This window comes from Pygocentrus nattereri, chromosome 1, assembly GCF_015220715.1.
Source record: "Pygocentrus nattereri isolate fPygNat1 chromosome 1, fPygNat1.pri, whole genome shotgun sequence".
Lineage (NCBI taxonomy): Eukaryota > Metazoa > Chordata > Actinopteri > Characiformes > Serrasalmidae > Pygocentrus > Pygocentrus nattereri.
In genome coordinates this window covers 42,210,990-42,234,542 of record NC_051211.1, presented here as the reverse complement: position 1 = coordinate 42,234,542, position 23,553 = coordinate 42,210,990, and the positions used below count along the sequence as shown (strand labels likewise).

Genomic DNA, 23,553 nt, shown 5'->3' with positions numbered 1-23,553 from the left:
ACCACAGCTACAGTCAGCCGCTTCAACAATGGAGGAGCGGAACATGGCCCATTCTGAGTCAATGTCCCCCACCTCCCCCGATATCTGGTCAAAGTTCTGACGGAGGTGTGAGTTGAAGATCAATCTGACAGGTTCTTCTGCCAGACGTTCCCAGCAAACCCTCACTATACGTTTGGGTTTGCCTGGTCTGACTGGCATCTTCCCCCACCACCTGATCCAACTCACCACCAGGTGGTGATCAGTTGACAGCTCAGCTCCTCTCTTTACCCGAGTGTCCAGTACACATGGCCGCAAGTCCGCTGACACGACTACAAAGTCAATCATTGAACTGCGGCCTAGGGTGTCCTGGTGCCATGTGCACTTATGGACATCCTTGTGTTCAAACATGGTGTTCGTTATGGACAAACTGTGGTTTGCACAGAAGTCCAAAAACTGAACACCACTCGGGTTCAGATCAGAGAGGCCATTCCTCCCAATCACACCCCTCCAGGTCTTACTGTCATTGCCCACATGAGCGTTGAAGTCCCCCAGTAGGACAATCGAGTCTCCAGGAGGAGCACTTTCAAGCACCCCTTCCAAGGACTCTATGAAGGCTGGGTATTCTGAACTGCTGTTCGGTGCATAAGCACAGACAACAGTCAGGACCCGTTCCCCAACCCGAAGGCGTAGGGAAGCTACCCTCTCGTCCACCGGGGAAAACCCCAACATACAGGCGCCGAGTCGAGGGGCTATGAGAAAGCCCACACCTGCCCGCCGCCTCTCACCATGGGCAACTCCAGAAAAGAAAAAAGTCCAGCCCCTCTCAAGGAGATTGGACCCAGAGCCCAAGCTGTGTGTTGAGGTGAGCCCGACTATATCTAGTCGGTATCTCTCGACCTCGCGCACCAACTCGGGCTCCTTCCCCGCCAGTGAGGTAACGTTCCAAGTTCCAAAAGCCAGTTTCAGCAACCGAGGATCAGAACGCCAAGGCCCACGCCTTCGGACACTGCCCGATCCACAATGCACCGCACCCCTACTACTGCCCCTCCCATCGGTGGTGGGTCATGCTAATATATTAGTTTTGTGGTTTTGAGTGAGGAGTTTAAGGGGTTACCAGTTCAGTTACACTTTTAAAACCAGCCATTGGGGTGCGCAACAGAGGGCAGTTACAAACGTGTCAGATGAATATGACTGAAGTGTGGGTGTGTGTGATGAATATCAGGTAGCTAGAGGGATCTGTGCTTGGAAGGATGGAGGAGTGGACTGTGGGGTGGGGGGGGGTGGTATATATATAGCTGTTATAAGCTATGTACTGTATGGTGTTGATAAACTGCTTTGCTGGCTGCAGGGGGCATCGCTGTCCAGCTGGAGGTGTTAGCCTATTCTGTACTTGGCCACAGTGCTGTGTCATGAGGCCGGAGTCACGCGTGAGTCTTGTGTGTGTGTGTGTGTGTGTGTGTGTGTGTGTGTGTGTGTGTGTGTGTGTGTGTGTGTGTGAGTGAGAGCTCTGTTTTGGACCGAGTCCGATAGTCTGGCATGTTAAATACTCGACCACATCTTCTTCTCCTTTGGTGTACTGCCCTGACATTGTCCTTGTGTGTGTGTCATCTTGTTTTTTTTTCTTTTCTTTACTGTTTTACTTATTTTACTTTATTCTGTTCAATTAAAGTAAGCTACATAGTAAGCAATGGTAAACAAAGACATACAAGTTGGTTAATGTGAAATGCTCACGAAAATGTTCAGGGGAAACCTAAAGAGTCTGAATTGTTCACAGTGGTGGTGATAGGAACCAGACATCAAAGTGTCTAATTAAGATTAGATTAAGTGACCCTTATTAGTCCCACAACAGGGAAATTTCACCTCTGCATTTAGCCCATCTGTGAAGTGAAACATAGTATACAGCAGTTGGGGGTTAGGTGTCTTGCTCAAGGACACCTCAGTCACATGCTGTCGGCTCTGGGGATCGTACTGGTGACCTTCCGGTCACAAGGCTGGTTCCCTAACCTCCAGCCCATGACTGCTCCTAAAACCCCCATCACAGAAAGCTATTACATAAAATGGTTACGAATATGCTGCCTGGTGACTGAGACATTGTTTTATGATAGTTCAGAGATAAGGTTTCAGTCTAATATGCATTTCATAAATCCATTCGTATTGGAGAGGTACATGCAGGGTATTGAAGGCAAAATAGTACCCAAAGAAAACTTCTGTTCTTACTTACCACTATTTTACAGACAACATTGCGCATAAACACTCAGAAGAAATGTGTAGGTTAACTGGTCAATTTGGACAGTAAATAAAATTGTGAGTGGAACTGCAAACCGAACATAACTTGATTGTCTCAAAATGCATTTGAAGAAGTAATTTGGTGAAAAAGAAATCTACACAATTTTCTCCTTTTCCGACATGTACTCAATCAGACGAGACATGTTTGGGGTCTGAAGTTTATGGAGTATAATGGAAACTAATACCCACCAATTAGCATTGTGCAAACAACATACTTTAGAGGGGGTGCTTGTTTTCAATGAGGCACGCTTTTTGCATGCTGGGCGCCTGTTTTTGTTTGCACTGCATAGCTGTCTTCTGTGTGGAGCATTCCAGTCCCCCTGAGTTTCAAATTTTTTTAATTCCAACTAGTCACGCAGTTAATGTGATGAGCATTTTTTCTTTGCTAACCAGTCAAATCAAATGGAAAGTGGGAAAGTTGCATTTGCTAAGTTCCATGTGTAATTTCATGGATTAAACAAAAAGATTTTAGCTCTTTAGCTTTTTTGTCTAGCAGTACCAAACTTCCCTGTTAATAGTGGATCACTCTTTAAGACAAGTACCAGAGCTTTCTGCCTTTACATGTCAAAATTTTGGCTTGCTAGAACAGCTGACAGATACTACGATAATCACAAGCAGCTTTCAACAAATGCAGTGTGACCCTCCCAAATAGTTGCACGCTTTCTTCAACCTGCTTTGAGTTATCACAGACCTTTTTATGTGGTTTCCGACAATGTATTACATACTGTTATCTAAAAAAATGAGCAAAAGTACATAACATAGCTTAAAACAATAGTAGCAGCCATCTTAAAGTCTAAATTCTGTCTACTTTTCTCCATCATTACAGATAACTTGCTAAAGTTGTGGGTATTGCTGCCTTTAAGTCATGTCCAAAATATCGTATTTCCAAGACGAGTGCACATGAATACTGTCACAGTGTCATAATTATGAGTAGGAAACTTTTCAATGAACCCTGAATTTCCTCTGCTTTTTATTTTGTTGCAGTAGCATGAAATAAACATAGTCTCTTTGACCACAGAAAAAACAAAAGTAAACAAAAAAGCATTGTTCTCAGCATGTCCGTCTGGTTTTGACCAAAACCACTTGAACACAGATCATGTCGTATTTACGACCTCCAAGGTCCTAAATAGGACCTTCCGATGAGGACTTTGAAGGCAGCAAAAGTCTTGCTTGCAGTGATTTTGAAATAATTTTGTTTAAAAGTCTGCGCAAAACATTACATTTTATGCCAGTGTGCTTCCTACCACGCACCCACCACTGCCTAGTCACTGACCTACATTTCTAAGCACTATGGTTGTCTGCGTGGGTCTCCAGTGGGAACGCAGTGTTGCAGCATATGTCTGCATGTGTTTGACACAGCCGCTTTCGAAAGCAGCAGACTCTTCTGTTCATGGAAGGATAGAGCTTCAGCTCTGCTTCAAGATTGCTCCAACAGCTGGAGCAGGGAAAGATGTTAGCAGCTGGGTCGCACCCGTCTGTCAGAGATGGGGGGAGTTTAAAAAACTTCATTTTACCTGCAAGATCCTGCCGAAGGCAACTTTGGAAAGGCAGGAGCTGTGGCCAAATCTTTTCAGTCAGATGATGCAGCAGCAGAATGTTTCCAGATGACAGTGTGTATTTATTTTCGATGGATTCAGGATGTATTTTCCATCACGTCGTGGCCCAGTTTTACTCACCATTCAGTCATGTGATTGTAGTGTTCTTTAGTGCCTGTGGGATGAACCAGATCATATGACACCAAGTCTTTAAAACAGCAGAATGAGTTTCAGTATAATGTGCATCAACAAAAGTGATGCAAATGTAGAAAGCATGTACATATGGATGAAATATATTACTTAAGCCATACCTGTGACAGTGTAGTATATTTTATTATGTACATATTTGACTGGATCAGTTCAGTTCATCTCATTTAAGTTCAGATTTTTAGCTTTATTCAGTCAAGCTTTACCCTAGCCACTGAATGTTTCTGGGCTTGATTGCATGTGTGAGCTTATAAGAGAGAGAAAGAAAGAGGCAGAGAGCGAATGTAACCAAGAAGAGCAAGAACAAAGAATATGCAACCGCTGCGGCTTCACTCACATGCAATTAACTTTTAATAAAAGGCCCATTTTGTTACCTACCTAGGGGTAATAAGACCACTTTAGGGGATCATTGTCATTGCTGTCTCTAGACCTCCCTCATCTCTATTGTGCCCTAATCTGTGAAGCACTTCACCTTTAGTCAGTGTGTGAGATAAAGTGCTGTAACATTTCTGTGTTTATGCCATGGGCACGGTGAGCCGAGCCTAGCACAGTGTTCTTCTCAAAGCAAACATGCAAAGTTCTCCTCAATAACTCTGTCACCCCTGCAGAGGAAAAAATCAGCACTGATCAGGTCCAGGTCCAAGGAATCGAAAAGTGAAAAAAAAAAAAGTTTTTGTTTACCGTAACTTATTTGCTAAGCATTTCAATTTTGTTTCGATTACAGTTCTTTAGTCAGTATATCTTTTCACCACAGTTCTATTCTCTTTCTGTTTAGAATTGTTTATATTGTCAAGCCCTCACCATTCCATGTGTAATATGAAAACAGTACCTCATGTGCAATACTCCATGTGAATTTCAGGCAAAATATCCTTACAATGTAAATAGCTTTTTTTTATTTATTTATAATTCTTTATTTTATTTTTTTTTTTGGGAAGGATAGATTTTATATTTATCTTATTTTTTGTTTAGTTTTAATATATATTGTATATATAGTAACATGTAAACTAAAAAACCTTGTTAGGTATGTGACAAAGTTAATTATTTGCTTGTTAATTCTCTTCTTGTTACTCCTCTTTTTTTGTTGCTGGCCCTTTGCTGTTGTAACGCTGAGAATTTCCCCATTGTGGAACTAATAAAGGATTGTCTTATCTCATCTTCAACTGTTTAACTGTAAGAAATATTTACATAGTAGTGCAATACAGACTATAAAATTAACAGTAAAACTAGAGACATAATATTGCAATGATATGGCAGTTCACAACTGTGGCAATGCCTTGTGGAGAATGTAAAATTGAGCTCAGCAGCTTCCCATTACATTGTGTGTGGTTTTCAGTTCTAGTGTCTAGTAGTTTCTGATTGATCAGTTTAACTGAAAAATTTCCCCAGAGTTTTGTATATTATCTGCAGCCACAAGCTGTACAGTCAGTACAAACCATGCTAACATTAGCCTTTTTACCTGAGTTCCTGAGTCAGGGGTGTTTTAGGCATGTTTCAAATGAAAATGAAAAAGCAGTCTCTCAGTCACCTTCCATCATCTAGTCCACGGCCTCTGAAGTAGTCCACTTTGTTTTCAAGGCGGTAGCTTTTTGGGACTAATGTTTTCCAAATTTCAACAGTGTCTGGTGGTCAAAGGTACAAGTTTATAGGAATTTTGTGAAGCCGACTCAGTATTCCTGTTCTGATTCAAAATTTCTCTTCCACCATAAAGGGAGCAGCGGTTACATTCAAGCACCTGTACAGGTGCCAGGATGTAACTGCTGCTCCCTCTTAGATGGGACAGGAAATTCAAATTACAATCTGTCCAATAAGAAGCTTCGACCTTGTAAAATTAAAATATTTTTTCAAAAGTTTTTGGAAAGTTTTTTTATTTGAAAAAAAAAACCTTTATAAGTGTTTATTAATTGAAACTGTCAGAAATGTTATTATAACATGACATGCATTTTTGGCCATGTTGCCCGTAACTGTTAGTAAGCGGCAACATGATTATATTTAGGTTTATTTTAATTTTGTTCAAAATATTGTGAGAATACAGAATCGTGAACTCATTATTGAGAATCCTAAAAGGAGGCACAAAAAAAACAGTAATTATAAAAATAAACACTAATTGTGGAAAAATACACACACACACATCTTCTAAGCCACTTCTCCTTATGGGTCGTGGGGGTGCTGGATCCTATCCCATCAGTCTATGGAAAAATAAAAGAATAAAAAATTAATAATATACATATAAGAAGGTAATGAAATTAGAAATAAAGTGACCCTTTTAAAAAAAAGTTATACCTTATTGAATATCATTACAATTGATTATATCAATTCTTACGTTTCAAAATTAGTGCAATTGAGTTGCTACACTCAGATTGATGCATCTCGCAAAGCTTTATGAAAATAGCCTGAGAGATAGAATGCATATTTTATTAATGGAATTCAAATGAATTATAATTGGTTTAAAAATGCAGTTAAATGCTACCTTCATCAATGCCTTTCCATCCCTAATAATTACTTACTCTCTCTCTCTCTCTCTCTCTCTCTCTCTCTCTCTCTCTCTCCCTCTCCCTCTCTCTCTCTCTGCAGTCTGATGTGTGTTTCAGTACTTGCCGTGGTCCAGCGCCATGGTGGACGTGCCCAATCTGTTCAGTCCATTGTCTCCTGTGGGGGACCCAGTGTTGGACAGCACACTGTATGGAGAGCTGATCATGAACATGGAGGAGCTGGAGGACATCTCCTGCTCCCTCAACGATGACACCTTAAATCTGCTGTACCTGCCTGACTGCCAAGGCACCAGCACCAGCCCTGAAAGCTCCATTACTCTGGGTACTTATACAAAGAGCACATGTACATGCACATCACACACACATGCACACACACACACACACAATCATAGCTAGAATTTCATCTAATTCTCCAACTCCCAAGTAGACAATCGCATTTTTTTTCTTTTTCTATTTGAAAACCTCCATTTATAATATGTTAATATATCATGACCAGTGGACCAATAGAAATCATACTCTCTCTACTTCAAAGATGTTAAGAATATATTTTTCAGAGATACAGGGTAGAAAGTGTGTTGACCTTCTCCATGTGTGATATGTTTGTACAACAGCATAAGAGAGAGAGGGGCTAGAGAGAGTAATACATTACCTATAAAATCATTGGTTGCAAACTTACATCTGTTGCTTCTCTATATACCAAAAGGATTGAAAAGAAAGCATTACATTTCTATGCATATAGCTCACAACCAGCACAGTACCCTTTAAAAAGCTTGCTTGTGGCCAGAGACTTCAAAGCATCTTTTATAAAACATCTCAGTTCAGTAACAGTACCCACTCTTTTGCTATCAAACTTTTGAATTCCACTTCTCAATCTTAATCATGTGTATTTAAATTTATGCCAGTGTTTGTTATTTTACTGAGACTCGGATGTTTTGTTTATAAGTATTATATTGTTTGTGTGAGCAGAATCAATAAAAATAAAAAAATCCTCTTAATCAAGTACTAACTGAAATGGCACTAAAGTATTGAAACTTTATACTTAAAACTTGACACTTAATGTGAACATAGAAAATAAGTGAAAGCATCTGTCAGATTAATCTCATTCCCTCAAGGCATAGCAGTCAAGCTGTTTGAGACTGCACCTAAAAATCATTGTGTGAACCTGTTTTTTATGTTGGATTTCCATTCAATCAAACAGAAAGAGGAGGAGAGACAGCAAATACGGACATTGTTACCTCAGTATAAAAAGCATCCATCCATCCATTTTCTAAGCCGCTTCTCCCTCAGGGTCACGGGGTGGGGGGTGCTGGAGCCTAGACACACCCTGGACAGGTCGCCAGTCCATCGCAGGGCAGACAAACAGACAGTCACTCACACCCAGGGGCAATTTAGCATGTCAAATCAACCTGACTGCATGTCTTTGGACTGTGGGAGGAAACCGGAGAACCCGGAGGAAACACAGAGAGAACCCCGGTCGCCCAGCCGGGAAATTGAACCCAGGCCCTCGTCGCTGTAAGGCGACAGCGCTATCCACCGCGCCACCGTGCCGCCCAGTATAAAAAGCAATTGCAATTAATTTTGAGATTTTTCATTTTGTGTGTTAGTTAAGGAACTTAAACCTGTCTTCCTATTTTGGGCTCACAATATACAGTACATGTCCTATGAAAACATTCCTATGTCTGCTAATTGAACAGTGTTGTTCACCAAAATTCCCTTTTAATGTAAACTGGACAGTCCTAATCTTGGGTAATACTTGTATAATTATTACTCTTACCAATCACTAGGCTGATCTGGCTTGTTCCACCTGCACAACCTGACAAAATGTGGTGACAAACTGAGCAAAAACTAACAAGTGAGCAGAGGACACCAGCTAATGAAGCTAGCTCATCTGTCCACTTCCTTCAATCTTCCATTCGTTCAACTGGCCATGCTAGCATTCTCGGGATGTACATCCAGAAGTAAAGTAAAGAACAGAATCTTATCTTCTTTAAGACGTCACAGCATAAAAGCTGTATAATGTTTTTTTCTAAGCCTTGGAGACAGCTGGGTCTACAACACGACCTGCATATGTAGAGCCTGTTTAACTCATTTCTCCCTATGTGAATTGTTGTTTTTAGTCCTGCATCCATAATGTAGCAGGCTGGGAGTGTTGGACAGAGGGATGTCAATCACTCATGCTCATTAGAACGTTTTAATATCTAGGTACTACAAGACAGCCTTGTAGAGAAAGTCTCAACTCAGAGCCTACCTTTACCAGCAGAAAGACCGTATTCAATTAGAAGACAAGCACACCCGAGAAGCTGCCCAGATGCTGGTGCAGTCTTTTGTCATCTCAAGGCTTGACTACTGCAACTTGCTCTTGGCTGGTCTTCCTATGCAGGCCATCAAGCCTCTGCAACTCATCCAGCACGGCTCATCTTCACTCTCCCCAAGTTCAGCCACGTCACCCCACTGCTGCCCTCCCTTCACTGGCTTCCTGTAGCTGTTCCTGTACGCATCAGATTTTGCCTACAAAGCCAAAAATGGACCAGCCCCTACCTACTTGATGGCAATGGTGAAATCTTGAACTGTACCACGAGCCCTTCGAACTTCGAGTACAGCTCAGCTTGACCCGCCATCCTTCAAGGTGCATGGAAGACAAGCGTTGAGAATGTTCTCTGTACTGGGACCCAAGTGATGAAATGAACTCCCACTGGCTATCCGTACAGCAGAGTCTCTTGCTGTCCTCAAACGCAGACTGGAGACACCTCTTTAAACAGCACTTAAATGAGCATTGAATTAAGTATTGTTTGCAATATATTGTGCTGCACTTATATATAATATATTAGTGTATTGCACTTTGTATTGTAGTTTACTTTATTGTTGAATGCACTGTGTACTGTAGTTTATTGTATTGTATTTTATTATACGGCAGAGTTCTGTATTCAACTCTGTTCCTTTTTTCTGGGTATCTACAGTAACTAGCAAAGATACTTTCTCTAGATAGACAAAGCACTTCTTGTAAGTCGCTCTGGATAAGAGCGTCTGCTAAATGCTGTAAATGTAAATATCTTACTCTGTATTCTGTGGGACTTTAAAGTCTGTCTGTGTGTCCTCTCTAGATGTCCCGAGCCCAGCCTCTAGTCCATCCTCTACAGTGTTTGAAGCGGTTCCAGGGCAGGATGAAACCACCTCCAGCCCATTAAAACTTGAGTGTCGTGTGTGTGCTGATCGTGCCTCTGGCTTCCACTATGGAGTGCACGCCTGTGAGGGGTGCAAGGTAATCACACGCATACACATATATACATAGACATGTGAAAAGTCTGAGGCATGTGAGAGCGAGGGCACTCCGACCTCTGTCGATGTGCCACTTTTCCCCTCATTGGCACAGGTCCATTTGTGAGGTAAATCCAGCATACGTCATCCTGTTTGCATTTTATATTTGCATTGTAAACTCTTTCTGTTCATTTTATCATGCCGGCATAACCAATTAGACTCCCAAGAATTCAGACATCTCATGATAAAAGTGTGAATAAGTGGAAAGCTTAAATCCATTTGGGAAGGAGAAATCACAAGTTTTAGTGTGTTTTTGCCTTTGGCGTAACCTTAGAGGCTAAAGCTGAAGTGTCATGGAATATCTTTGCTCCGTAACAGTAAAATGAAATTCAGATTACAATGAGTCAGCCAAACAGATTGTTGGCCTTTCAATGTTTGTCATCTCTCTTATAGTACAAGGTATCAAACAGGTGCCATTAATACATTAATACATTAATATTAATACATTAATACTCCACTCATTACCTGTATTAATGGCACCTGTTTGACCTTGTTATCTGTATAAAAGACACCTGCCCACAACCTCAAACAGTCACACTCCAAACTCCACTATGGTGAAGACCAAAGAGCTGTTGAAGGACACCAGAAACAAGATTGTAGACCTGCACCAGGCTGGGAAGACTGAATCTGCAATAGGCAAGCAGCTTGGTGTGAAGAAATCTACTGTGTGAGCAATAATCAGAAAATGGAAGACCTACAAGACCACTGCTAATCTCCCTTGATCAGGGGCTCCATGCAAGATCTCAGCCAGTGGGGTCAAAATGATCACAAGAACGGTGAGCAGAAATCCCAGAACCACACGGGGGGACCTAGTTAATGACCTTCAGAAAGCTGGGACCAACGTTACAAAGGCTACTGTCAGTAACACTCTACGAACTCTTCTGGTGATTGTCCTCCCACACCTGGAAAAGGCTTCTCTACTGCATCTCTCAGGAAACAGTTTGTCATCAGAGTCTTCAAATCTCAGCTTAAATCTTAGCGCATTGCCGGTTCAAGTCTGTAGAGTGAATGGGGAAGTTCATGTTAACTTTGTGTTCCAGCCTCCCACTTCCCCTCCTCATCTTAAGCCCACCGGTCCCAGTTTAATTTATGCTGGGTACTTTTTAAGATTGAAGCTGTGTTGACATTGAAAGAAGCATGGGGTTGTGTTTTACTACACTCTGTGTTGTTCCTTGTGATAACATTAGTTATCTGCTTTGTTATCGCTGTATCTTTAAAATGAGAGCAACAAGTACAAAAGTCACGAAGTTCATTGTGTTTCAGTGTTAGTACTTCACACATGCAAAACAAACCCAACTACCTAAATACAGTACTAGCAGTTCTCCAAGGACCTGAGAAAATTATATTCAAAGCTGTTTATCTGGGCAATTAGCATTTATTTGCTAAAACAACTTAACCTTGACCAAACATAAAAATGAACATTTACAGCAGAATAAACACAAACATTAATTCAGTAAATTGATATTGATATTTGTATCAATGTGTCAAAATCTCTCCTCGTGACAGTCTAGGATTTTTGTTTACCATCTTAATCAAGACTTTTGAAAAAAAAGACAAAAAGACATTTGTGTAAGTTTATTTACCAAAACCAGTCATAATACTTTCTTATAATAACATTTTCCAACCTCCCTTTGTCTCTCTCTATAAACGCTGTTTTGTTATTGTGCCTTTAAGACTGATGTGTAATGATATGTAGATCACCTCTGTTCTGATAGGCTGCCCTGCATCTGGCCTCATTCAAAACGCAGTCTAGTCTAAAACTGGATTAATCTGACATAGGTTGAAAGCAGTGAGTTCAAAATAGGCTGTTTTTTGAAAATGTGCCATTTTAACTATTTTAATTTCTGTATTATACTGTTTTTTAAAGAGAATAAAAGTAAATTTAAAAAGGGAACGTATATAGAGGCACTGATAGCTGGACAAAATATACAAAGATGTTAAAAATGCTGCAAATATGCAAATGTGCTTCTGTAATAATTTTCATCCTATGTGTCCAAAAGGAATTTGAACTCTGTGTAAAATTAACCTGGGGTCAAGAATGAAGAAAATGAATGAAACATGAACCATGATAACAGCAGGTTAGAAGAATTAATGGTGGTCATCATTAGCTGGCTAGTAAAAGCAGCTTTGTCGTGGCTCAGTGAACTGACAAAATGAAAAGCTACCAACCTTGAGTCAGCTGGTGAGGGGGGCAATCTACTTTCAACCACCCAATAACCAAATCTAAGTTGCATGAAATTTTCATCATGTAAAACCAGCCTAGCAGGCCAAGTTGCACAGAAATGATGGTGCATGCAACTTATAAGATGCAATTAGTTGAATGAAAGTCTCATTGTGAAACTAGCCTTACATTACTATTGAACAGAGATATACTTGCAGTTAATGAGAGGAAATGACATGGATGATGTGTCCTTAATGAATATTTAAGGATTGGTACTGTTTATTTTAATCGCCAGCATGATCACAGTGTTAAGAATGCATCAGGGGCACATTTATAGCCCACTGTCCACTGTACCGTGTGTTGTTGTTAACTGTGTGTTTCCATGGACAAGCATGTGTTCTTGAGCAGCATGCCTATGAAGTGTTCTAAATTCTGTGTTGTAACATTGACCCTTCACATACATAATGGAGTGCTGGTACAGAGCCAGTGGGCATTGAGTCTCTATCTCAAGAATAGATACTAATATGAAGTCTGACATGTGACATTGTCCAGCCTCCTCTCCACCCAAACACGCCATACAACTTTAAGGTATCTGCTGCTTCATATTGTTTGAGCTCAAATACCCATTTTATCACAAGCTAGAGACTAAAGTGCAGCGATTTGTGCACTTATATTGCCTATTCCTATTGGCCTGCCTCTCTGCGCCAACCCCTTCTTCAAACATTCCCGACAGCCTGACCTTAAACACACTTGGAAAGAGAGCTATATGAGAATAGTCACTCAACCTAATTTCTGTTCATTGACTTGAACGTACTAATGATGAAGTGGAATCTGTACAAGGAAGGAATTAATCAATAATGTTTGATTGCTCAGTGCTGCAGTAGAGACCTGCAAACAAAACTAAAGCCAAAACTGCACACATACACCGAAAAACTGTTCTTTTACAGTGGATTCAGCTAGTTAACTCAGACATAGGCCCTCACACTGTTATAGTCGTTAACGGCAGGAACTTCAAAGAACTTCAAATTCAGCAACTCATACTCATTCCATTTGCACAGAGAACTACACACAGAGAAAATAAGAAAAATGGGTAAATTAGTGCCACTTAAAATTATATGTTCATCAAACAGGACCAGTTACTGTCTGTTTTGAACTTTCGTGTCATGCTTTAATTCAGGTGTGTGGAAGTATGATGAAAGAAGCCGAGTAATTGAAGATAATCAGAGTCCAAAGGCCCTTTTAAAGCCAGAACAGCATAATAGCTGCTTTGCTTATAACTGCAGAGTTTAATAACAAAGCTTAATGAAATCGAATGGGAGAAGTTTGTGGCAGCAAAATAAACACTTACACATGCATTACTGTTTTTAGATAACAGGAGGACGATGAAAAGGACCGAACATGGTACTAAACATTGCATCATTGCAGCCCTATGTATCAGTGATTATCGTATCATTTGAAAGGGTTTTGGCCAAACTGTCCATTTAAATGTTCCATGTTTTATGACACCAGGGGTGAATCTGTGAATAACTTTAATAAGAAGAACCTTTTTATGTAGCACCTTTCATATCTATATCGTAAGTTGTGCTTATGCGCTCTGCTTAAATTTCCTGAACAGCCTTTTAAATAAAATTATTACAGTGATTACTATTATTATTATTATTATTATTATTACATTAGCTAAAAGTACTTCACATTGTATTTAACCCCTTACAGTTTGCATTGAAAAGTTACTGAAAGAAGTAGTTACTGATTTATAATCTATTTGCTTTTTCTTATGTTAAACATGCATAAAATGTAAGAACTCATTATTTACTCTGTTCCCTTTGCCTTGCACACTCTTTCTATCTTTATTTTCACTTGTTTAGACTTATGCCTACTACTGTATACCTACTCAATTATATTTCCAGGAGATTAAATGTAATAATATAAATATAAACAATTTTACAAAATCTACAAAACACCTAATTTGACTGGGGAGTGTTTAAACATTTGCATACTGTAGATTATATATTCTGCAAGCATGTGATGCTGGAAAGTTTAGCAGCTGACACATCAGGTAGTGTGAAATATGCTTTAGCAGCAGGTGCTAGTAGAGGCTCTGTGCTTGCAGGTGGATATAATTGTAGTTCCCTTGCAAAGTAAACTTTATTTACTTGTGATGATCAATGTACCAATCAGTGACTCATCTATAGTACGATATGTCTTATCACGAGGGCAATGTACAGACCACTATATCAGGCCACTTTACTACCGAGGGCTGTAAGTAGCCGCTCATCATTGAAGTGATATCATGTTGATACTGCCCCTGTAACTCAAAACCAGTTGAGAAACAAGTCCCTATATGAATTCTCCACAGGGGTTCTTCAGGAGAACCATACGCCTCAAGCTGGAGTATGACAAGTGCGAGCGCAGCTGTAAGATCCAGAAGAAGAACCGGAACAAGTGCCAATACTGCCGCTTCCACAAGTGCCTCGCTGTGGGCATGTCCCATAATGGTGAGAGCCCTGCCAGCCTCAGACTTTCAGCAGAGATATCCATTATGCTTTATAGAGTTATACTGTAATCTCATAGCCGTATAAGCCCTTAGATTACTTTACTGGTCATCACATCCAGATGAAATCACTTTCCTTTATAAACAATATGTTGCGCAATGATTATGCACTTTATACCATTTGTTTGAACTGGTGTAGCACTGCTTGTGAAACGTTGGTTATCAAAATTAGTTTGGTGTGTGGCAGTATGGAACAATTTGGGCAGAAAAAAGGTTATTAAACTAACACATTTTAAACATGGAATTAAAAATTAACCTGCTCACTTACTGCCAGTATTTGTTTTTTGTGGTGTGCCTATCCAAACCTTAGTCATCTGCACTATAAGCATGACGTTAGCATTTTTCTGAGGACGGTTCTATATACTGTAGCTAAAAAGAATAGATATTTTTTAGCAAGTGCAGGTAACCTGGATGATGTGGGAATACATTGCCCTCTGCTGCTGTAGGACTTTTATCTTGTCAGTTCATGAAGAATAATGGAGTCTGGTAGTGTGGGCTTGGGAAAATTTTACATTCCAAAACTTGCCATTAGTACTCCTCTCCCCTCTGTATGCTAAACTGTCCTTGAATTATACATGTAGGGTTTTCATACAGACGCATGTGGAAACCGCCAGTGCGCTTCACTCCGAGTCCAGGTTTACACCACATCACACCACCTAAGCCTATTTCCCCACTGCTGCCCTTTGTCCCTTCAGAGCTGTAGTGTCAAGTGCATGGTCACCTAGTGCACTTCTATATGTAGTGTATGTTTGTGTTTATAACTTTGTACGTGTAGTACATACACAGTCTAAGTATACAGAAAAGTGTAATTAAGTTAATAAAACATATAATTTGCCTGGTGGTGTTCAAATTGCTGCATACAGCTGTACATACTATGTCTACTGGAATTTGACTTAAATGGGCTGGACATAAAATATAAATTGATGTCTTTTGGCTATAATTACGCTAATGTAATTTATTTCATTCCAAGTGGTGGAAAATACTGAAATGGTAGTGATTTGTTGCTGTACTGTAGTATTATTTTTGATGATATGCACTCAGGTATTATTGAAATGGGATACTCTTCCTCATTTAGATTCCCAAGAGAATAAAGATGTTTTAATTCCTTACATTTTAATCTGTACACTCAAAGAACTTTTTTCTCTCGTGTATTTTTTTTAATATTACTAGAAAATGAAACTGCCCACAAGACGCTAATTTGTCTCAGTGCGTTGTTTGTTTAAAGTTTAAGAGAAGGCAAATTCTGTATATAAAAAGTAAAGGAAATAATTTTTTTTACTTTTACTCAAGTATATTTCTAGCTAATATGTTTGTCTCTCGTAGCTATCCGTTTTGGGCGGATGCCTCGCTCAGAGAAGCTGAAGCTGAAAGCAGAGCTGGTTGGTGAGATGGAGGAAGGACAGACCCAGCTGGCTGATCTGAAGACTCTAGCTAGGCAGCTCCATGAGGCCTACCTCAGACACTTCCACTTGAGCAAGGCCAAAGCACGAATCTTTCTTGCCGGAAAGACCAGCACACCTGTGAGTAAGAAATTCTTTGGCAAAAATAATCAGAAATGGCACAAAATATTGTCAAAAGAGAAAAAAGACTGAACATTTCCAGAGAAAAAGCTCAAAATCTAACCATTAAAAATGCTCACTTTAGATGATCAGGCATAAAATGACCACCTCCTTGTTTCTACGTTCATTTTCCATTTTCCATTTTATCAGCTCCACTTACTATATAGGTGTACTTTGAATTGATATTTGGATATTTGAGCTCTGACACTGAGGTGTTTAAAAACTCCAGCAGCACTGCTGTGTCTGATCCACTCAGACCAGCACAACACACACTAACACACCACCACCACATCATTTTTACTGCAGTGCTGAGAATGATCCACTACCCAAGTAGTACCTGCTCTGTGAGGGTCCATGGGGGTCCTGACCACTGAAGAACAGGGTAAAAGGGGGCTAACCAAGTATGCAGAGAAACACAGTTTGTAATTATAGAGCTACAAAGTGCACCTATAGAGTAAGTGCACCTGATAAAATGGACAGTGAGCGCAGAAACAGTGTTATGCCTGATCAGTGTATGTTCAAACAGTTTTAGCTGCAACAGATCAACAGTGAAAATGTGGGGTGCGTGGAGCCATTTCATAGTGTCTACAGTATTTTAGAAAAGCAATTTGTAATCATTGTTCAGCTAAGTATCCAGAGACAGGATCTGTAGCCACTGTTCTTGAAATGACAAAAAAAATGTACATGATACTGGTGAAGTATAACTAATGATAATTACATTTGTTGCCTTGACAAGCCAATTTCTGTTGTCAAGAGCTCTGGATATTGTAGGAACATAACTTGTAAAATGGATGTAGTTTGTGGTAACTGTTTTAATTTTTGGCAGCTCTTTTTTGACCTATTGAAAACACTTCAGCAATAATAAAACATCATTAACATTACTTTTTTATGTTTCATTTAAATGCATAATTGAAAGGGCAGAATTTTGGTTGCAGTTTTGGCCAAGAATTTGTATTTCAGTGCTTCACTAATAATTGGTAGTTATAAGCTTCTATTACTTCTGCATTATTCTCATAGCGGTAGTGCAAAACTAAAGAATCAGTATTTGGACACACAAACATGTCTTGGCTCATTTTGGGGAAATATTGTAAATGTGATTCTTAATACATTATTGCTTTCATTTGCATGTTCTTAATGGTGGTATGTTAACACACTGAGATCTATTCATAGTATGAGATACAGTTCTTTCAACTAGTCATAATGCAGTTATATAAGCAACCCTTTAACTACAGACTAATTCTTTAGTTACTTTTATGAAACGGATGTGTTATGTGTTAATGAGCATGAGGAATTGGATCTACATACAGACATTTGAAATCTAAGGGTTTCATTGGCTGATTTGTTGGATCAGGTGTGGTAAAGTAGGGAAAACAGTGAAATGTGCAGGGCAGAGATGCAGAGATACAGACGTAATGAAACCCTTTTGTGTTCTCTCACCTCACCTTTTCCTTGTCCTTCATCAGCCTTTTGTCATCCATGACCTGGACACTCTGCAGCAGGCACAGCAGATCCTGGCCACTCACATGCAGGGAGATGAGAAGGATGGGTTAGTGAGTGCTCTGCAAGAGCGAGAGACTGAGTCCCGTCTATTTCGTTGCTGCCAGCACACTTCTGTGGAAACCGTCACCCAGCTGACCGAGTTTGCCAAGGCCGTGCCAGGCTTTGCTAACCTGGATCTGAATGACCAGGTGACATTGTTGAAGTATGGCGTGCATGAGGCCTTCTTCACCCTGCTGGCCTCCTGCATGAATAAGGATGGGCTGCTGGTGGCCCATGGTAAAGGATTCATCACTCGTGAGTTCCTTAAGAGTCTCCGGAGGCCCTTCAGTGACTTGTTGGAGCCCAAGTTCCAATTCGCCATGTGCTTCAATGCACTGCAGCTAGATGACAGCGACCTGGCACTGTTCGTGGCCGCCATCATCTGCTGTGGAGGTGAGGCACCCAGAGAACAGTTCACACTTGGGCTGTAAATCACTGAATGATTTGATTTCATGGAGAAGTCATTTAGAATTAGGGGAGTTGGAAGGTGTTTTGTGCTGGAGGTGCTGAAAATTATGCAGTTATGCTGTACATAAACGACACCCTGCTCGCTCTGCTGTCTCTTCTTCTGGACAAACGTTATGCAAATTAGCTGAACAGATTGTTAATAGTGGAACCGTGACCAACTGTATCACACCCATAATCAAGCTACATGCTGAGCATACTTGAACACACATGAAGCAGAAGATATAATGGTTGTAAAACAAAAATGTATTGAAAACATGGACAATTATTATCATGTTAAAGTTGTAAAAAAAAGCAAAATTAGGTAATTTTGTATTTTAGCTACACACCCCCAAAGCAGCCAATAGTTTCCACGGCACGTTAGGAAAATATATAGATAAAACATGGAGACAAACTCTACAATAAATGCACACATAGGTCTTTAATATGCTCAGATTATTATTACCATGCTGATTATTTAAAATTATTTTTGGCAGTTATATTTAAACAACCAATGAAATCCCCCTCAGTCCCACCTCTTAATGCATTCAAAATATTCCAAATATGTTTTATACCTCTGTAACTGGAGCATCTGTTATTTGTTTAGTAGTAGAATATGGAAAATAGAAACAACACATAACAAAAATATAAAACATTTGTGAATAGTTTCAAAATAGCCTGAGGATTTTAATCTTTCCAAAAGTGTGTGCATAAGTTTACTGAATATTAGAATAAATTGATTTTACCATTCAAAAGTGATGCAGTTGAATGGCCATTTTCAGATCGCTGCACTACAAACCTTTGATGTAATTTTACACCCCTACTTTACTTTAGAGTAGGGGGAAAATGTAATTTCAGGGGAAATCTTGTTCCTTTAAATATAATATTACTTTTTAGCTTGGAAGAAATGAGATGGTGGCGTATCATTTGTAACTTTCACTCTTTGCTCAGAGTGACTTGCCTCTTTTTATATTCTTTTTTTCGTATAGTGTTTCTTGTTGGCAAATGTTTGAATATTTTTTCACCGCTAGTTTAAACTGCATCTGACAGGATTTTTTTCTCTGCCTCTTTCGGCTTCAGTACTGAGCGGTCTTTTGAAAGAGGTTACATAATAACAGCCAGCCTTAGAGTGACTCGGGGACTTTTTTCCCCTTCAGGCCAGCAAAAATAACCACAGCTTCCTGCAGTGTTCGTTCCAGCTGCTGCCCACAGGGCTCTGTGGGGCCTGAGAATATAACCACAGCCTGCTACAGTCTCATTCTCTTAGGATCCCATCTCCAAATGCATACAAATGCATTTATCAAAAGAGACAGCTCAATACAATGGTTAAGGCCATTAACATAGACAGGAATAAAGCTTAGAAATTTCTGGTCCCTTTTTTGTCTTTGACTTTTTGTCCCTCTTCCCCACCACTCATAGACCGACCAGGACTGGCAAACGTGTCACACATCGAGTTCATTCAGGAAAGTATCATTCATGCTCTGCAGCTCCATCTGCAGGCCAACCACCCTGACAACACCTTCCTCTTCCCCAAGCTCCTGCAGAAACTGGCTGACCTTCGGCAGCTCGTAACGGAGCATGCTCAGTTGGTCCAGGACATTAAGAAGACACAGGACACTTCGCTTCATCCATTACTGCAGGAAATCTACAAGGATATGTACTGAGAGCTGAACCATGGGGTACTGAGGATGTTACTAGTTGCTGGACAAGAGGTAGCCTCTTTTCTGGCTCCCTACAGCCTCAGGAGAACAGCAGCAAAGGGACTGAAATATTCCCATGGCTTTCAGGCGAGCTTTAATAAATTGAAGGTCTGGTGCATATTGGATCTTGAACTTGGAGTATATACTTGACCATCATAATAGCTGTTCACTAATCTTCATGAACCCTAGACTGCAGTGCAGGCTGTCAGCCCTATACAGCAGATGAGCTTCACCTGTCGACCATTACTTTTATGAGTACAATGCTGCCCACGCCAAGCTCCCTGCCATCGAACTCTTTAAATAAACTTATTTTATACTTTCTAAAAGCAGTTTGTGCAATTCCCAAAAAGGAACTGTGGTATTAAGAAGTCTATTCTGTAATTTTCATGCCATGGTAGAATGCTGGAATATGGCTCACACACACAGCCATCAATGTTAGACCAATACCTCATCTTAAATGGCATAAAATAGCATGTACAATTGGTAAAAATGTGTATACATGTATATGCGCTGTATAGCACTCCACTTCATCATGATTCATCAAAAGACGTTTTGAAGGTATTTATTTTTGAAAATATGACACTAGTGCCATTAGAAAAAGTGTATTAATATATGGTCAAATGTCTATGTCTTTCTGGTTTTTTTCTCATAGTATGCCATCTAAATCATATATATTGCATTCTGAACACAATATGCAGTCATATGCAAAAGGTTTGGTGCCCCTGTTGATTTTGTTGATATATGTTTTTTAATATAGTATTTCTATATATTAATATTAACAAATAGATGTAAATTATGCACTAATATTGGCAGAAAAATACTATATTTAAGTTGCCTGTTGAGGAAGTACTAACTTACTGTCACTTAGAAAATCAACAAAACATATTTTACCAGCAGTACCAAAACTTTGCACATGACTGTATTCACCAGTAGCATTATGGAGCTGCATTATGGAATGCTACACAGACATTAAAGAGAAGTATAATATATGAATGGGGAATATTATGTTGATATCAGGGAATATTGCCTTGTCTAGATACTCAGGGAAAATCAAGCTTCAGCTTTTAAAATTGATTACCCATCCCAGCACTAGACTGCAGCAAGTACACCACACTGGCTCTTATTTCAATGGAAATATTTGTAATGCTCTTCTCAATGGGAAAAGATAAATATTTTTAATTGTTAGTGTGTAAAGGGACCTTGGTTAAACTAATTAATCTGGTTTAACTGGTTAATATTTATGCCATGGTAAACTGTTGTTAACTATGGCAGTTTGCTTATTTTACCTTTTAGATCTGAAAATAAATGTGAATGTTTACCGTCTAGTCAATTTCAGGAATAAATGTAAAAGATTGTGAATATTTGTTTAATGTACACATGGTTTCTGTGTAATTTATTGTCATGTACTTCTAATGTTACAATAATTGATCCTTTAGTCACAATCCACAGGTCATGGTTTTTACCCTTTAAGACCTGGTGTCCACTCCACTCCAATTCACTTCATCTTTTTTCTGTTGTTTTTGTCAACACACAAATGCAAATAATTTGATTGTATTTTGCTAATTGGATGCCAAAAGAAGAGCAAGTTCTATTTCCTGTTTTCAAATTTACATAAGTATGTATCCTATGGGTTATATTCTTTAAAGTAGAGCACAAAGATAATATTAGATCTACCAGAATATCACAAGATCATTTCATTTTTTACACTCGATTTTAGTCAATCTTGACACCCATTGTAACTAACAGGTGGCCTCAATGCGAGTATCTAAGCTGTGTGGTGCAAAGCTATAATGTGATTTCAGTCATGACAAAACAGATTATAATGCCTTCTATTGATTATATATACAGAATATAACAGTTCTGGGTGCACTGTAACTTAAAATGAATGAATATGCCTCAAATACTGGGAAGCTGAATAGTGAAATGCAAAGAACATTTCTGTAAGTAGGTATAAAATGCTGAGTACATAAAACCAGTAAGGAAGTGGTCTCTATAGGCCCACACACACATTCTGCGCTCATACACATTTGAATGCAACCAGGCATGCACATACACACACACACACACATTCAAGCACACACAAATACAAACACACAATGAAAACAAAACATCAAAAGTCAATAAATACGTTGACGTGCACTAGTATGTGAGATCTGAGTAGGTGTTCCATATCTTAAAACATAATATTATTGCTTGAAATAACCTGTCTTACCCTAACAGAAAGAAAAAAGTCATTGTTACCATTTTCAGGTTGGTTGGAAATAGTGCTAAAAGACGTGAATGGGAATGTTGCTGCTCTTCAAAACTGATGACATCAGAAATATCTATTAAACAGTAATTCTAAATATTTTTATTGATTATGATTTAAGTATAAAAGCTTACTGAAGCCATGTCACATTTTTCACCCCCTTTTATGTTACTGGCTGCCTAAATTTTCACTTTTTATCTCAAAATAATCATAATTGTTTTCTATAAAAATTGTTATTTTTAAATATTATATTCTCAAAATATGAAAGTAACTTTAAGTCGGCTCCGAAAAGATTCTGGCAAACCATCAGGCTACTCAGAAGGGGAAAGCAGTGTGCCACTAGCACTGTATATAGTGGAGATGGTGTGCTGCTGACTTTGACTGAAGACGTCATTGGGCAGTGGAAGGAATACTTTGAGGACCTTCTCAATCCCACCGACATTTTCTCCAGTGAGGAGACAGAGTCTGGAGACATGGGAATAGGCTCGTCCATTACTGAGGCCGAAGTCATTAAGGTAGTTAAAAAGCTCCTTGGTGGCAAGTATCCAGGGGTGGATGAGATCCGTCCCGAGTTCCCCAAGGCTCTGGATGTTGTGGGGCTGTCTTGGCTGACATGTCTTTTCAACATTGCGTGGACATCGGGGGCGGTGCCACTGGATTGGCAGACTGGGGTGGTGGTGCCTCTTTTTAAAAAGGGGGACTGGAGGGTGTGTTCCATCTACAGGGGAATCACACTCCTCAGCCTCCCTGGTAAGGTCTATGCAGGGTTACTGGAGAAGAGAGTCCAGCTTATAGTCAAACCTCGGATTCAGGAGGAGCAGCGTGGGTTCCGCCCTTGTTTGTGGAACACTGGACCAACTCTTTACCCTCTCCATGATGCCCAACAAGTCCACATGTGCTTTGTGGATTTGGAGAAGGCATTCGACTGTGTTCCCCGGGGTATTCTGTGGGAGGTGCTTCGGGAGTACGGGGTACATGGCTCTTTGCTACGAGCCATTCAGGCCCTGTACAAACAAAGCAGGAGTTTGGTTCGCATGGCCGGCAGTAAGTCAGACTCGTTCCCAGTGAGAGTTGGACTCCGTCAGGGCTGCCCTTTGTCACCGATTCTATTCATAATTTTTATGGATATAATTACTAGGCGCAGTCAGGGGATGGAGGGTGTCCGGTTTGGTGACCTCAAGGTCACATCGCTGCTGTTTGCAGATGATGTGATCCTATTGGGGACATCAAGCCATGAACTTCAGCTTTCGCTGGATCGGTTTGCAGCCGAGTGTGAAGCGGCCGGGATGAGGATCAGAGGATCAGTACCTCCAAATCCGAGGCCATGGTTCTCAGGCGGGAAACGGTGGAGAGCCCTCTGGGTCGGGGATGAGCTCTTGCCTCAAGTGGAGGAGTTTAAGTATCTCGTTGTCTTGTTCATGAGTGATGGTACAAGGGAGCGGGAAATTGACAGGCGGATTGGTGCTGGGTCAGCAGTGATGCAGGCTCTTTACCGGTCTGTTGTGGTAAAGAAAGAGCTGAGCCATAAGGCAAGGCTCTC

The 23,553-nt window shown here is 40.1% G+C and overlaps 1 protein-coding gene across 7 annotated transcripts in view; it reads left to right on the top strand.

Moving 5' to 3' along the window:
* pparaa (peroxisome proliferator-activated receptor alpha a) overlaps positions 1-21,139 on the top strand; it is a 61,087-nt gene extending 39,948 nt beyond the window's left edge. For 6 of the 7 annotated variants that reach the window (XM_017716832.2, XM_017716835.2, XM_017716837.2 and 3 more), the window contains 6 exons: positions 6,579-6,818; positions 9,598-9,755; positions 14,329-14,467; positions 15,847-16,043; positions 17,546-18,014; positions 19,485-19,729. In XM_017716832.2, the coding sequence (XP_017572321.1) occupies positions 6,617-6,818; positions 9,598-9,755; positions 14,329-14,467; positions 15,847-16,043; positions 17,546-18,014; positions 19,485-19,729 (1,410 nt within the window). In that variant the 5' untranslated portion in view covers positions 6,579-6,616. Of the gene's footprint in view, positions 1-6,578; positions 6,819-9,597; positions 9,756-14,328; positions 14,468-15,846; positions 16,044-17,545; positions 18,015-19,484 lie in introns of those variants that run through there. The other variant, XM_037531174.1, reaches the window with a different exon arrangement.
* Positions 21,140-23,553: the final 2,414 nt, after the last annotated feature.